The following is a 15,973-nucleotide window of genomic DNA, read 5'->3' on the forward strand; positions in this document are numbered from 1 at the left end:
TAGGAATCCAACTCAATAAACATAATAAAAATCAATAATTAACCATATGAGAAGATTAAAACATAAAAATCAAGAGCTAAAATTATATGATAAAATGGTAGTTATCATTTATCATTGATCTTGGGAAAAAAATTATTCGGCCTCGGGACTATGATACAGTGGAAAGACGTCTAGTTGTTACCCAACTACCCATGGTTACCCATGGTTCGATTCCTAGCTATAGCGCATTTGTAAGAATTTTTTCTCTAACTAGGATGTGTAATCAAGAAATATTGAACTTCTGAATTACCCATTAACTAGAGTATTTCCTGATTTATCTTAACAAATCAATCGTTCTAGATTTGACGATACCTGACTAGTTAATCATTATGTAGAAATTATTCAATTTGAAACAGAGAACATAAGGAGCTCTCAGTCACGTCCAAGAAGCACGCGGCAATGGGCATCGAATTCTACCGTGTCATCTACCTATAAGAAAGAAGAGTGAAAATTCACCCTGAAGATTTTTTTCCCCTTGACGAAGAACACAATCTGAATTCTGTGTGATACCATGAATATTCCACACCATCTCAGTTTCATTTTATCTATTATAAACCTTTTTCAGCCATTGGGACTGACTGCAAGGCATGGAGCTGGAATTCAAATGTTTCTACACTCTGCTGCAGTTCCATTTGCCCTTCTTGACTCTGGTTTTGGTCTCTTTTCCTGTTTTCTCTGATTAACTGATTCTTCAACGCAGGATTCATTTGTCCATTTGTATATGAAATTCTGTGGGAAACGATAAGGTCAGGTCAGTCACCCAACTGTTCAATGTATCTTCATAAATATATGGGACAATTTAGTAACACATTGGATCTTGTAGCACTGCATGATACTGGGATGGGCATGTCTTTGAAAGATTTGGACTAACATGACAGTGTACAATGGAAGGACAGCAGTCTAGATACTAGATAAGATCTTAATTTGGAAGAAGTGATTAGTGAGAGGAAAAAACAGAACTTGTCTTTGTCCGCAGGTCTCCACTGGTTTTGCTTATCCTAATTCCTTTCGGATTTTACTCAATCGTGGTCCAATTATCGGATAACTACGAGATGATCGAACATCGGCCAAATAATGACCCATGCAGATTAATTTGCACATTAAATAAGAAAACGACAGATTTAAAAAAAACTTAATTATTAATAATAAAATTTTAAAAATATATTTAAATATAAATAATAATATAATAGAAGATAAAATTTAATAATATAAATTTTAATTATTATTAATGTTATGAATCATCTGGAGCCTCTTCATCACCAGCTGGCCTCTCAGAGTCCCAAGAGCATGATTCTATTCCCCTTGGTCCTAAAATCATTGGAAGTGTTTGGGAGAGAAATTAAAGGAGTAAAGGAAAATGATATATCTAAATATATCTTATAGGGATATCAATCGTATGTGAAATACTTCGTCTGGGAAGCGAGCCGGGTTGCATGCTCGGACGAGCATAATCCAAGAGAAAGTGACTCGATAACGCATCACACAGGTCTTCAACGGTACACTCATTTTGAAAATATACCCGTTCGAAAACATTATAAAAAGATCACACAATATTTCAACCTCACACTCACTTGGAGCTCTCCGCTTGAGACCATCTCTAGAAAATTTATCTAAGATTTTAATCGTGCATTCACTCTGGAAACATCTCATGTTTGGAAATATTTTCGAAAGTATTACACAAAACTTAAGCCGTGCACACATCCCTGGTCAGAAACATCTCCAAAAAAAATCATATAGGACACGTGTTAACATGCGACCAGAAGTTATTTAAGAAAGCACTGTTTTTAATAAAAATGAAGAATGAACAGTCGTGAATTATGAATAAGAATATCAATGAAAAAAGCCCTGATACTTCATTTCATCAGGGAGAGAAAGAGGCATGGAAAGAAACAAAGAACTGAAAAGGAAGGGAAGAGAGGAAACAAAGCAGGAACAGAGCGCAGCCGAGCCGTTCCTTTCACCCTTCTCTTTTAATCCATAAACAAACAAAAACTTTGCTGTCAAAAGTGTCATGCTTAGCTGTTAGCGTTGGGATGGGATGCATTTCCTCTCATTTCCCCCTGCGACCTGACAATGACATCCTCTGCAGCGTCACCACGCCCCCACAGACACCATAAAATCATAAACAAATCCATTTTACTACCCACAATCAACGTGCTTAATTTGGCTCGCCTCCTAGTGAATACCTGCAAATCTCGGCAAGATCAGGGCCAGGTACTGCAAACTCCGGTACAACAGACGACCCTGCTGTGAATTTCAAAAAATTTTAAACGATCCTGCAAAAAATAATTGAGAGCGTCAGACGCAATGCATGGGGCGTTGTCCTCTTGCTCCTCGTCCTCTGCCTGCTGCGCAATATTACTACATGACACCTTGAAGGAAAGCCACTCCAATCTTATTATTATTATTCGGCAGCTCCTCCGTACGGCCATCTTTGCCACGGAGCCCACCGGCGGCCACTCGCGCTTCAAAACTCCAGCTGGAAATCCCAATAAACTACTGTGTTTATCTGTTCCAGCAGCAGACATGAGAGGACAAGCTTCCTAAATAAGTCTACTGTTCGTCATGTCATTATTCTCTCCCCTTTTTTTCAATTATTTTCTCTCATCCCTGAAAAAAAAACATATCCGGGATTCTGCCTCAGGATAAGCTCAACTCACAAGCAACAAAACCTGCCGCCTCCTCACTGGACTTGGGGTTCTTAGTTGCAAGGCAAAGTCCTCATTCGAGTTAGGACAGAGTAGGACCCTCGTGAACCACCTTGAGTACCAACGACAGAGCTTGGGGCATTAACATTCCGAGTCGCAAATGATCCTTTACTGTTACCGCGCAAACCTACATAAGGATGTCGTCGTCCCTTCCTCTCTCTCCCGTGACCAGGTCGTTGCTAATAGATGCTCGTCGTCTCCCTTGTTGCTCGCTGCACGCTTTGCCATTGCCTCCCCGCACACGTACAGCTGCCTCCACTGCCGAAGAGCCTCCTCTCCGCTGTTCACGGTCGAACGACGACACCAACGCTGCCCCTCTCCACTTCTCTCCTCATAGCCTTAGCCGTCGGAGCAGCCGCTGGTGTTGCAGCTCGCTTTCATGCCACAGCCTCCTTTTCTCCCTCTCAATCTTTGACGACCACAGCACCCACGAGAGCACCCACCCCTGGTGAGCATCGTTCTATCGCCAGCATCACCCCACAGCATACTTGTGGCTGGATCCGACCTTCTGGTGTCTCGCCTTTTGATAGGCCCAAACGACACTCACCATCGTGCCTTCAATCCACGCTATCATATATTTTCGACGCTGATTCAGTATCCGATCCATGTCGATGTATATTTTCGGACTGATCCAACCCTTGGGCAATTGCTTTCTGGCTCTGTGTCATTGTTGTGTTTCTACCTTCGTGCCTATGTGATGTTTCAGCCTGTACACCGTTACTATCCAACCTGCGAGTCGATGTCTTATCCCAACTTGCGTATTGATATCATATCCTAACCTGTGAGCTGATGTCCTATTTCTACGTACTGATGTCGTATCTCGACCTACGTACCGATATCATATCTCGATCTACGTGACGCGACGAGGTCCCGACTAGGAATGACAATTTTTTTCCCACGGGTTTGGGGCCCCGCGAGGAAAATCGAAATGGGGATGGGGATCCCCGTTTTTTCGGGGATAGGACGGGTTTGGGACGGGTATGAGAATACTATCCCCATCCCCGAACCCACCCCGAATATTATTATTATTATTATTAATAAATAATAATATGATTTTTTAAAATAATATTAATAATAGTGTTAATATTAATATTAAAATTTTTGAAAATATTATTAATATTGAAATTAATATTAATATTATCATTAATAATTATTATTAAATAATAATAATAATAATAATAAAAATTAAATTTAGAAATGGGACAGGGATGGGGAATCCCCGAACCCGTGGGTTCAGGTTCGGGGAATCCCCGAACTCGAAAAAATGAGAACGGGGCGGGGATGGGAATGACAAACCCGCCCCCGCCCCGTTGCCATCCCTAGTCCCGACCTGCATGTCATCTTCTGGATCTATGTTGCGCTCGACTAGGTATCGTCAGATCCAGCTCTTCAACCTGCTCAGAGTCATTTACTCTTCCGAGTTATGACAACTCGAGCAACGTCTTGACTAGCTCATCGATCCACCAGCGAACACTCCCCTGTATCAGGGTACGTTATCGTACCCACTCTACATTCATTCATCATTTAACTATTAATCTGTTTCTTACATATTCATTGGGCATATCTCGAGCATCAAAATATCAGAGATTGAGATAATCCAATCGCTAACTGCAGGTAACATTGATCAGAGAACTTCTGACGATCAACATAGAAGTCAGCTGAATATACTCCCTTCCAAAATATCACGATTCGATCAATATTTTCACTACCTCATCCAACGATGTGTCTACTAAATTTCCGGACATTATCATACAAGTTAATGAAGCGTGGAAATTTTCCGGCTTTGCAGTTTGCCCCACTCAACGCTTCGCCCATCATCCTCTTCCAAACCCCTTCTTAAGACTCTCTCCCTCTTCCGTTCTACTTGCTCTTCCAACAAAATTTCGTCTTTTCATTTGCAGAATCACATCCTTCACGATGGCGAGGTCGATAGCTCCCCTGTTTCTGCAGGTCCTCCTGTTCTGGGGCCAGTTCTTCCATGTCCATGCCGCTCGGTTAAATTCCCTCGTCTTCCCCCTCTCACATTCTCTCTCTCGTTCTCAAAATGCGAACTTTACCATCCTCCAGCACCTCAAGGAGTTGTCTCTCCACTCCGCAGTACGCCGCCATAACCACCGACACCCCCCGGAGCGCCGCCGGCAACAGGTGTCCCTCCCTTTGTCCCCAGGCAGCGACTACACGCTCAGTGTGTCCGTCGGCGCGCCATCCGCCCCCACCACCGTCGCACTGTACATGGACACGGGAAGCGATATTGTCTGGTTTCCCTGCTCCCCCTTTGAGTGCATGCTCTGCGAGGGCAAGCCGTCGTACCCTCCGCTCCACCCCCCGCTGCCCCCGCCACCGGCGTCCCGCCAGGTCGCCTGCGGATCCGCCGCCTGCTCCGCCGTCCACTCGGGGCTCCCGGCGTCTGATCTCTGCGCCATCGCCGCATGTACTCTGGACGACATCGAGACGGACTCCTGCTCCGCCCCGTGCCCCCGCTTCTACTACGCCTACGGCGACGGGAGCCTCGTCGCCCGCCTCCGCTGCGGTCCCCTCGCCCTCCACGGCTCCGCCGCTCCCTCCGCCGCGGCGCTCCGCTTGCAGAACTTCACCTTTGCGTGTGCGCACTCCGCGCTGGCGGAGCCCGTCGGCGTAGCGGGCTTCGGCCGCGGCCCGCTTTCTCTGCCTGCCCAGCTAGCGGCTCTTTCGCCCTCCCTCGCCGCCCGCTTCTCCTACTGCCTCGTCTCACACTCCTTCAAGCAAGACCGCCTTCTCCGGCCTAGCCCGCTCATCCTTGGCCGAACCGAGCCGAAGCCATCCGCACCGGACAAATATCCACCCTTCGTCTACACCCCGCTCCTCCACAACCCCAAACACCCCTACTTCTACTCCGTCGGCCTCGAGTCTCTGTCGGTCGGGCCGAACCGGATTCGGGCGCCTCCCGAATTGAGGGGCGTCGACCGGAAAGGAAACGGCGGGATGGTGGTCGATTCGGGCACCACCTTCACAATGCTTCCGGCGGAGACCTACACGAGTTTGGCGTACGAATTCGACCAGCAGATGAGCCGAGCGGGATTCCAGCGAACCGCAGACACGGAGGAGCGCACCGGGTTGCGGCCATGCTACTTCTTCGAGGATCGGAAGGCAGACCAGCGGAGCGTCCCGGGGCTAGCGCTCCACTTCGCGGGGAACGCGAGCGTGGCGCTGCCGCGGCGAAACTACTTCATGGGGTTCGAGAGCGGCAGACATCGGGTGGGATGCCTGATGGTGATGAGCGGCGCAGAGGCGGCCGCGGAGGAGGAGTATGGGGGGCCGGCGGGGACGCTGGGCAACTTCCAGCAGCAGGGTTTCGAGGTGGTGTACGATCTGGAGAAGAAGCGAGTGGGGTTCGCGCGACGCCGCTGTGCAACGCTGTGGGAGGAGATGACACGTGCCTGAACGACGCGTCCGCACGTGTGGGATTTGACTGGTGAGCAATTACAGCGAGGCGAGGAGGTGTGGCGCACGTGCGGGGCATGGGTGAAGACAAGTCTTTTTTGTCTCACAAGTCCTAAATATGGCCTAGAAAGTTCGGGATATTTAACGCTGTAAATGTATGTAAATAATAAAAATGTCGATGCCCATCTATCTCCTAAATCACAATATTCGTGGCAAATGCTTTAATCACTAAATATATTCATCACCTCCTTCATAACTAAAGCCCTGCAAACAATTGAAGGTATAATTGGATTCCTGGTAATGAAATAGTTTGTCGCTTTCCACGGTCCAACTAGGCTTATCACTTAATGCAATGCTTCGCCGTCCACAGAGTTTTACTAACAAATACAAGGAGTCAGAGGTGTTTCAATTGTGGTGACCGTGACAATTGAATGACATAAAACAAATTTCAAATACATAAAACCTATCAGAAATGAAAATATAAATATCTACAGAAAAATAATAATGTTAAAAGGAGAACCTAGAAAAATGCGTCTCCAAGACAAAGCTACATTTCGATGAAGGGAAAAAAAAGTATACTAATGGAACGGAATTATGTGGATTCAAGTGGAATATTACCCAAAAAAAAAGATACTGTCCCAATGATGATATAAATTTCTAAAGTGTAAATTTGATAATAAGCTAGCGAGACACTTTTTTATGATAAATCAAAAGAACATGGAGTGCATAATTCAGAAAAAAGAATACCATTCCAAGTTTTACTCAAATTGTACTCCACCGATTATAGACGATCACTTTTGCGGGGGCAGGGATCTCCTGGTCCGCAATTTGCGGACCAGGGGATGGTCCACTGATCTGGACCTTTGATTTGAATGGACCCCATCTTTAAATAAGTGGGGTTCATTCAAATCAAAGGTCCACATGTAGTGGACCATCCCCTGGTCCGCAATTTGCGGACCAAGAGATCTGCTCTCCTTTTGCGGGGCATCTGACAGAGCCACGCTGCCAACCTTCCAAAACGATTGACATTCTCTGCAAGGTCAAATTATAACACATGTTTTTGTTTTTTTCGTTGGATTACTTAAAATAATACTTTAATATACTTGTACATACCTACAAAATTCATACGAGAATACAGGACCACTGTAGATTTTTTATGAACCATCGGTCGCTGCTTTGCTCTTCGTCGCAACAAGGAGAGGTTGACATGCTTCAATAGGCGCTGTAGGTGTCCAGCTGTGAGTACGCTCAGTAATGAGCGCTGAGTATGCTCTAGTAATGAGCTGGCATATAAGGCCATGGCAAATACAATTTGGTCCCAGCCAAAATTAAGCACAAGCACTGTCAAACTACTTTATGAAGATAGAAACAGGTGTCTGGAAAAAAGATTCAAGTGAACCTTCGGGACCAAGTTTGCTCTATCTGAAATCTTTGCAACAATTGCCTACAATTCTCACCGGGAAGTTGAGTACGCAAAGGCGGTGATGTCACAAAAAGAAGCTTAACATACTGCTGCAATCATATAAAGCACAAACCTATTGATGTTGTTAATTGCATATACAGGTTGCAGCATTAATGAAGCTTACGCAGTATTAACAGTGTCGGCTAATGAGCGAAGAAGTATGCATCCTAGTCTAGCTTTCTCCGTCAATTTCTCGTGAATCTTTAGCCACTGGAAGCACGTAGGTCTATCTCCAGTAGCTAATCCTCTATACAAGTACCTAAGTTCATCATCCATGTCAACAAACAACAAAAAAAAACATAAGGGCTTGCTATTAGAAATCAGTTGGAATCAAACAGAAATGGAATGATACATCCAATCTTTTTGCAAAATCAATTAACATATAGTGATCTATCCCTTGGTTACTTGATTGGGCACTAGCAGCCAACTGCATGTGCAATGTAGCAGACAAGTCGACAAAAATTTGACAACAAACCTTGGTTATGGCAACGTAAAACTGTGACTTTTAATCAGTTTTGGTTATGGCACAGTAGTGCATTTATTGACTAAAGTTTTGTGAGGTTCTAGAATTGAATATATTTGTAACGAATTGAGGTTTTATAATATTTTGAACCAACTTTAGAGCAACTATAGGCGACCTCTATGTAAATAATTAGGAACCAAGTTGTAAATATTTAAGTACACAAAGGCGTATGCATAATTATAGATAAGCTTCATCAGATTATTAGGAGTTATATATTATTGTATTATATTTAAGATTGGTTAGTAGAAGCATAAAAAAATATTATTTTATACTTTTCATGCAAATGATTCATCTCAAAAAAATGCCATCATATAGATCCTACTTTGCCAATGTGAAGCGTTATTGCATCCACCATCAACCCAATCATTTTCATAGGGTGTCAACCTCCACCAGCAGTGCTAGTGTCAAAGTATTGCCAAGGTCACCTTCATGGATAGCTCGTTGTAGTTGCACAACTACCATTATATCTACCACCTTCACGTATACACCTCAACTAATGGTCTGCATCTGCCTCTTGGTGGACTTGTCTGCTACGTTGCACATGCAGTTCGCTGCTAGTACCCAAGCAAGTAATCAAAGGATAGATCACTAAATGTTAATTCCATTTCTGTTCGATTCCAACTGATTTCATAGAATCCAAGTTATTGTTTGACTTCTTGAGAAAGACTAATAGACCAATTCAGATTTGGATCAAGTGAAATTGCAAACAATAGTAGGATATTATGTTAAACCCATGCAAGTGATAGAACTAATAGTTCACTTATATGCCTATAAATTCTCTAATTAGACGACTTTCTACGAGTAACTAATAAAGTATCTCAAAATCCCCTCAATTAAGGTTTGATGTCTTCATCAAGATTTGAAGTCCACTCATAGACTAAGATTTATCCCTCATTTGCAACATATGGAGGCACAATGGTGTCCCTTTTTTTTTTTTTAATCACATTGACAATCCTTATTGAATGTCTGATCATGTGTCGACTTAGGTTCGCTCTGGCCAAATTATCACAACCCTCCAAAATTGCTTAAACTCAAGCTAGTTTTTGCTCACTCAACTATGTCTATAGATCTTCATGATTAACCCATAAATTTTGCATTTAGGGCTAAACTAGCGTATGATGATTTAGATTAATTTCATGATAACTTATTGAAAATTCAAAGAGAGGGATTGTACACCTAGGGAAGTAATGCACTAACACCAACCACTGAAGATACTAAATCATACTTATTTGTGGCATGGGGAGAGTCAGCTTTGAGACTATGCCCCAAGTGTTGTAGGGAGTTGGTTTTTCTGCACTTGAAGCATTAAATGAGAGGTGTTGGATGCAAGACTTATAAGCTACTGAGTGTAGTCATAGCCTATGCTTGAGAAAGAGTAATGCAGGGGAAACCCAATGATCAACACCCTCTGATCTTTTTGAGGATCATGGAAGGCAATGAATTAGAAATAACTTGCATCAGAGAATTGAAGACTCTTGGTAACAAATCAGAGTCAAAAAATATGAGACAGCCATGTTCTTCTTTGCATTGTACTTGTCTGCTTTTCTAAAGCACGACCAATGAGAGTGACTGCCACTACAACTTGGAATGGACACATAAGAGAGCTGAACTGAGACATTTGTCAAGATATTATTTATTGTTTTTCTTATTTTCTGCATTTGAGTATGTGTTAAGTTTATGTTATCCGTTGAGCCTATGAAGAGTTTTATAAATTCACATTATTATATTATGAATTATTAAGATTGGATGCTTGTATTTTGAGATAATTGACCATGTGGTTAATACCTATTTAGTTATTGCTTATTGAGAAAAATGTAAAAATACCGTGACAGAAAATGCATATGGACTTAAGAAAGAGCTGTCACATTGATGTTAATATCCCAAATCAACATTGCCTAACTATGCAATCCCAACATAATCACATAATCATAAATCCATAAACAACAGGAAATTACATAAAAATAAACCTAACAAAGCAACTTCAAACTGCTGAGCTGACAAAATTTCAATTGTAATTATCTCAATCCAATTGAAGCAGGGATAGACAAAAGAAGCATTGTATTGCATAATTATATTAACAACATTCTCACTTATCTTACCAGCAAACTTTTACTATTAGCTAATTCTTATATTCTGGACAACATTTTGGAGATATACTGAGTGAACAATGCTTTTTTCCCATCCAATTGTATTTGATCACTGAATCAAGTATCTGACAATGTAATATAAGGTGGGTGTCCTAAGAAATGTGGAAATAGTAAGCATCAAATTTATGAGATTTGTCAACTACTGAAGTAACAAGAGCAATGTACGACTGGAAAAAAAATGTCGATAAACGCATCTTACTTATGAGTATGTCATAATAATCGGGATCCAACTATGAGAGCATCGCGTCCACATCCTTAATGGCCATTATTGATCGATGCATCACTATCCAATTCGCTGACTACAGCCAAAAGAAAACCAACCAAAGCAACATAAAATTTCCATCTACGCAGATCAACCTAACCGATGGAAGAAAAGGATTGGATCCCGACCAACCTTGCACCTCTCGTCTCTGGTCTTCACGGTCGAACCTTCCAATGCCGTCTTCAACGCTTCCACCGGCTTCGATCTGCCCAAAAAGGAAGTATTAGGGCTTAAGCGGGAAGTCGGAACTTGGTGGATCTACCGTGGATCGAGGCTTAGGGTTGCGATCGGAACTCACTGCTTGAGCAAGCTCTCGATCTTGAGGGATTTCTGCTCGAATCTGGTGATGATGGCCCCGAGGTTGTCCTCCTCGACAAAGCCCTCAGCCATGGCTTCCGCTGCCGTCTCCGCCGCAGCTACGCGCCCCTTGATTTTGGAACTGAGTCCGCGATCGTTTTGGGGTCATTTTACACTTTTAAATTTAATTGATTATTGATGAATTTTATATTAAAAGATTGTTTATTTATTTTGAAAGTATTTTTATTTTTTTATAAGCTTGATAAAAGTCTGGAAGGCTTATTTGTGGGAATTATTTATGAATATTATTAATGAATAATTCTTAATTTTTATTAAAACATAGTTCACCCGTTCATTTTATTTAATTAATTTTATAATTATTACATGAATATAAATAAATTTTTATTTAGTTTAACATCGAACTTGCTTTTGAAAATTTTTAGCAGGTTTGTGAAGCTTCATGAAGTTAACTACTACATCTAGTTAAAGAGAAACAATGTCCGTCCAGGGGCGGATCCAGGATTTGAACATTGGGGGGGCCAAAACTTGTGCCGCTACATTCATTGTCGATGGTGCGGGAGAATTTAGAATTCATTATATATTTAGAAAAACTCGTGACCTAAGTTTTCTATTGGTAGTTTGATATCAATATCTCGAAGTAATATTGTGACATTGAAATAAGCTGTCGGCCCTTGTTTCACATCGGAGCTACATGCGAACTTGTATGGTCTAAAGACCAGTTATATGATAACGTTAGGGTAGAATTCAATTTGCCATCCTTTTGATCATTCACATCTATTCAGCATCTATTACTTTGCATTTCATTATTGCTATTCATAATATGGGTTTATTAATTGGTTAGGTACTCTAATTACTACATCAAGCTGAAGCGTCTGAGTATTCGAATTGCTTTCCTCTCACATTCGTGACATTCTTCACATGCAGGTACTCCTTATCTACAACTCTATTTGCCATCAAACAAAAATATATATAGCTTTCACCTGCTCAACTTCACCTATAGAGCCCAGTAAATTCTTCACTGTTGACCAACATAACTCGATGTTTTTCAGGGGGTCTATTTGTTGATCGCAAAATGCCTCTATTTGGCATCCTATTATCAATATATACACTATTTCCATTCCCTGAATTTTGTAATAGCAGATCTGGAGTTTGTCAATGTTTTTCTTTGGCTTAGTTTATCCTTTGTTGAATGTTCATTGTATCTTATTCTTTGGAACACTCCAGTCTAGTAGATATGGAGTCTGTCAAGTCTGCAACTGAAGAGTAGAGACCTCCTCCACACTGACAGCACCCTACTTTTATCTTTCTCGTTGTTAGCGACCTCAACGCCACTGGCTACGCAATATGCTTCAGTGTTGGGATAAACCTTCACCATGATCCACCAACTTTTGGTTTCTCCGGACGACAATTTTGAAAAGAGATCTCTGCTTGAGTGTCTTCAAATTTTGCTCATGAGAAGAGAGCTAAAAGCAGGACTGATCCAGGATTTACACATGGACTGGGGTGGGGGGGCCATGGCCCCCCCAAGTCACTATGTAAATCCGCCTCTGTGTCCGTCATTTATGATTTTGGTTGGATTCCCTCATCTACAATTATATTATTTTTGTAAGCCAATGAAATAAATTTTGCTATTCATTTATTACAAATGGAATATCCAACATGCTTATGGCCCCTTTAACTGATTACTATGCTCAACTAGATCCTAATCAGAAAGGTTCTTATTGGTATCACGAATCCTATTTGTTAGGCTTCTTTTTTACAAATGTTTCTCAGTAAGACTTCCTTGAGTGACTGTTGTTTGGATTCATATATATTCCATTAGTCGTCGTCAGTTATTTCTGTTAGTCTACCTAAACATTTCCCTTCGGCTGTAGTTCCAATTCAATTGATGAAATTTTTAGGCATTGATTATCAGGTGGGCTTTAGTGTGGAACATGGATGTTGCTGTCAAAATGGCCAAGTTTATAGAGCTAGATGCCATCAAAGGACTCACAGTTCCGGGCAGCTAAGATCATCAGAGTTGTCTAGGATGGTTATCATCTACCAATCCCCAAGAACAAGTATAAGCTCTTTGAATTCGGCCGACAACATATGTGCATGAGATGGAAGAAGTTGCGAGGAGCTCTAAAGTTCTCAGAGGAAAGGGCTGAAATCTATCCAGGTAATGCTTCTTAACAAAGTAGAAAATAGATTTCTTGCAACTTTTAAAAGTCATGAAATTTCATCTTTGCAAGAATGCATCGAATCAGTCTCAAATGTGCACATACAGTGAAACCTTAACCTCTTAGTACGCACTTAAGTTGTCTACATTCTTCATTTCTTGCTGTGCATTGAGGATCATCTAATATTTTGTCTTGTTATTTGGGCGGTAGCTTTTGCATGGCTTAAATGTGAAAAGGAGGAGGGAGTAGAAGACTGCGACAGTTTCTTAAGGAATCACAAGATCCTGACTCAAGCAGCGGCATTTTGGTGCAATGGCAAGGGTGTCAGAAATGTAAAAATTAGAATCATAAAAATATATAAAATATTTTGATGGCCCAAGATCTTAAAATAAAAGATGTGGAGGAAGACAAACAAGAAGTAAATTGACTTAGAAATGAAGACAGACAAAATAGAGACACTAAAGAAAACTTGAGGACTTAATCACTTAGATTACAAATGGTTAGGGTTCGTCCCTTTAAATACTCTAATCTAGACTGACTTCTTTAATGAAGTAGCCAACCATTGAAAACATATATTATGTGTTTATGTCGGGAATATGAGAAAACGGACTTGTCGGTGTGATATATCTGGAAGGTTGACCGCATCTCCTTGACCCGGACGGTGAGTTGTCTTCTATGTTGATCAAGTCGTCGGAAGACCTCCGGTCAACACTACCTGCAGCCATCGACCGGGTTGCCCCGGTCTCTGGTACCCCGGTGCTCGAGGCGACCCCACAAATATATGAGCAATTAAATAATAACGGCACAATGAAATAAGTACGAGACGAGTACAATCATGTACCCTGGCCCCGGGGGTGCCCTCGGATGGATGGATGAGCCGGTTGCGGCGCTGATCAGGTCGTCGCGACCGTGAAGAACAGATAGACGTCTGCCAGATGAGCAACTGGCTCCTGTGGCTTAAAGCCGGACGCGATATGGATCCGCATGGCGACGCACGGTCTAACTACAACGCCAGCACGCATGCCGGAATAGGGGCATGAAGGCCGGACTGCAATAGCGGCGCGCATGCTGAATACTCTATCGGCTCGCAGGCCAGAGTAGACAAATAGTAAAAAACCTGAGCATGCGGACAACGGCTGTTCGGAGGGTGACGATGGTTGTCGCCGGGGGACGACGCCCACCGGAGGCAGTGCCGGTGGTCGCTGGAGACAGTAGCCGCCTAAGGCGGTGGCGACAGTAATCGCTGGAGGCGGCGAAGCTGGACGCCTGAAGAGGCGGTGGCGCTGGACGCCTGAAGAGGCGGTGGCGCTGGACACCGGAAGAGGAGGCGGCACTGGACGCGAGGAGAGGAGGTAGCGCTGGACGTCGGGAGAGGAAGCGGCGCTGGATGCCGGGAGAGGAGGCGGCACTGGACGCCGGGAGAGGAGGTGGTGCTGGACACCGAAAGAGGAGGCGGCACTGGACGCCGGAAGAGACTGCGGTGGTCGCTATACGCGACGGCGATGGCTGCCGGACTCGGCGGCGGCAAAGGCCGCTGGACGCTGCGGCTGTGAGCGTGAGGGAGAGAGGCGTCGAGTCTGTCCGGTGGCGACGGACCAGGCGGAGGCAGCAGCTTCCCGTCTCTCTGTTCGGTGGCGGCGGAAAAGGCACGAAGGAGGCCTCCTCGTGTTGGCGACGGAAGGCCAAAACACCAAAAAAACCCCTTTTTCCTAGTGAAGGCGCTGGAGCAAGAAGGAGGTAGAGTAGAGGAGAAGAGATGGTGGCGGCCGGCGCCGGCGAGGAACAGGAGGCTGAGAGGGAGGGAGAAAGCCTGGTTCCTGTTGGCGGCGGCCGCAACACCACGAGCTCCCCCCCCCCCCTCGTTCGAATGAACAGTGCCTCGACTTTAAGCCCCCACACCCTAATGATGAAATAATGAAATTACCCCTCTTCCTTATATCATCACCGTATCACAAGTCTTCCCTTCAAGTCTAGTCGAAGGAGGCGCAAGTCCGACTGACTAGACCAAACCCAAAACAAAATCGTTACCGAACGCGAAATCAGATCACTGGGCTCGTCTTATCACGTCGAACGAGTAGATGTTTCGAGGCCGAGCAAGCGACTCAAGTAATATCAAGCGAGCCACGAGAAATGGTACGATCCGATCAACAGGAATAATGCCACTTGGGTAGAAAGACGGGCGATCGAGCCGGACATGCGATCGAGAATATGCTGATCCGACAATCGAAAAAATGTGAACCCAAGTAATCGAGAGAGTATCTCATGAGAGACGGTAACGATGTTGAGCGAACTACAAGAAGTAGTACCACGTCAATAACCGAACAAATGCTGGGCGGGCGGCCAATCGGCAAGTGAGCGACGAGTAGAATGATAGTAGACCGAGCGACACGTGAGATGCTGAGTAGATCGAGCGGATGAGCGATGCCGAGCGTGCGACCGCGAAGATGCTGGCCGGACGATCGGAATGTCGCTCGGGTAGATAGGCGTCGAGCGAACGATGTCGAGCGCACGACCGCGAAGATGCCGACCAAGCACTCAGAAGAATGGAAATCGAGCCTCACAAAATGTCGGCTAGATGACTATAAAATGTGACTGGGTGTCCTAAAGAGCGTCGATCGTGCGACCTAGTTCAAGCGTGTGGCCGAACGGACAGTCGAGCGATACCAGTCGGGCGGCTATGAGAGTGCTGACCGAGCAGCACCAAGAATAGTCAACGGGCAATCATAAAATGCTGGTCCGACAATCGAGTAAAGCTAAGTCGCCGATGTCTAATGGGCGCATCGCGCGTGAACTGCACTAAAGTGTAGCCCGTCAGTCGGAGGCGCATGGAAGCGAAAGTCGTGAGCCGAACGGGCGCAGAGCCTATGAGATATCCTGGTCCGCAACCATTGGGGACTCTTGTTCGTGACCATCGACAATAGTTCGACCCTGA

At 44.0% G+C, this 15,973-nt stretch overlaps 2 protein-coding genes and 1 long non-coding RNA gene across 14 annotated transcripts; 2 read left to right on the forward strand and 1 right to left on the reverse strand.

The window, feature by feature from the left end:
- The first annotated feature begins 4,473 nt into the window (after positions 1–4,473).
- Positions 4,474–6,395, forward strand: LOC122016404 (probable aspartyl protease At4g16563). Its single transcript, XM_042573686.1, has one exon. The coding sequence runs from the start codon at positions 4,665–4,667 to the stop codon at positions 6,165–6,167; it is 1,503 nt and encodes a 500-aa protein (XP_042429620.1). The 5' UTR covers positions 4,474–4,664; the 3' UTR covers positions 6,168–6,395.
- Positions 6,396–7,119: 724 nt separating this feature from the next.
- LOC122016668 (actin-related protein 2/3 complex subunit 5A-like) lies at positions 7,120–11,074 on the reverse strand. Of its 11 annotated transcripts, none has more exons than XR_006121162.1 (8): positions 10,860–11,033; positions 10,694–10,766; positions 10,499–10,598; positions 10,252–10,391; positions 7,754–7,888; positions 7,625–7,676; positions 7,281–7,543; positions 7,127–7,199 (listed from the first exon to the last, which is right to left on the reverse strand). XR_006121162.1 is itself a non-coding variant. In XM_042574053.1 (4 exons), the coding sequence occupies exons 1-3, from the start codon at positions 10,949–10,951 to the stop codon at positions 10,530–10,532; spliced, it is 234 nt and encodes a 77-aa protein (XP_042429987.1). In that variant the 5' UTR covers positions 10,952–11,074; the 3' UTR covers positions 10,143–10,391; positions 10,499–10,529. The 11 variants fall into 11 exon arrangements, 1 of the variants encoding a protein (XP_042429987.1); XR_006121161.1 differs by having other exon boundaries at positions 7,616–7,676; XR_006121159.1 differs by having other exon boundaries at positions 7,625–7,679.
- Positions 11,075–11,288: 214 nt separating this feature from the next.
- On the forward strand, positions 11,289–13,397 carry LOC122016669. Of its 2 annotated transcripts, XR_006121164.1 has the most exons (4): positions 11,290–11,430; positions 11,721–11,803; positions 11,929–13,040; positions 13,252–13,397. It is a non-coding gene; the product is annotated as an uncharacterized LOC122016669 (long non-coding RNA). The 2 variants fall into 2 exon arrangements; XR_006121163.1 differs by having other exon boundaries at positions 11,289–11,430; positions 11,721–13,040.
- Positions 13,398–15,973: the final 2,576 nt, after the last annotated feature.

The sequence above is a fragment of the Zingiber officinale genome, chromosome 8B, assembly GCF_018446385.1.
Source record: "Zingiber officinale cultivar Zhangliang chromosome 8B, Zo_v1.1, whole genome shotgun sequence".
NCBI classification, from domain to species: domain Eukaryota; kingdom Viridiplantae; phylum Streptophyta; class Magnoliopsida; order Zingiberales; family Zingiberaceae; genus Zingiber; species Zingiber officinale.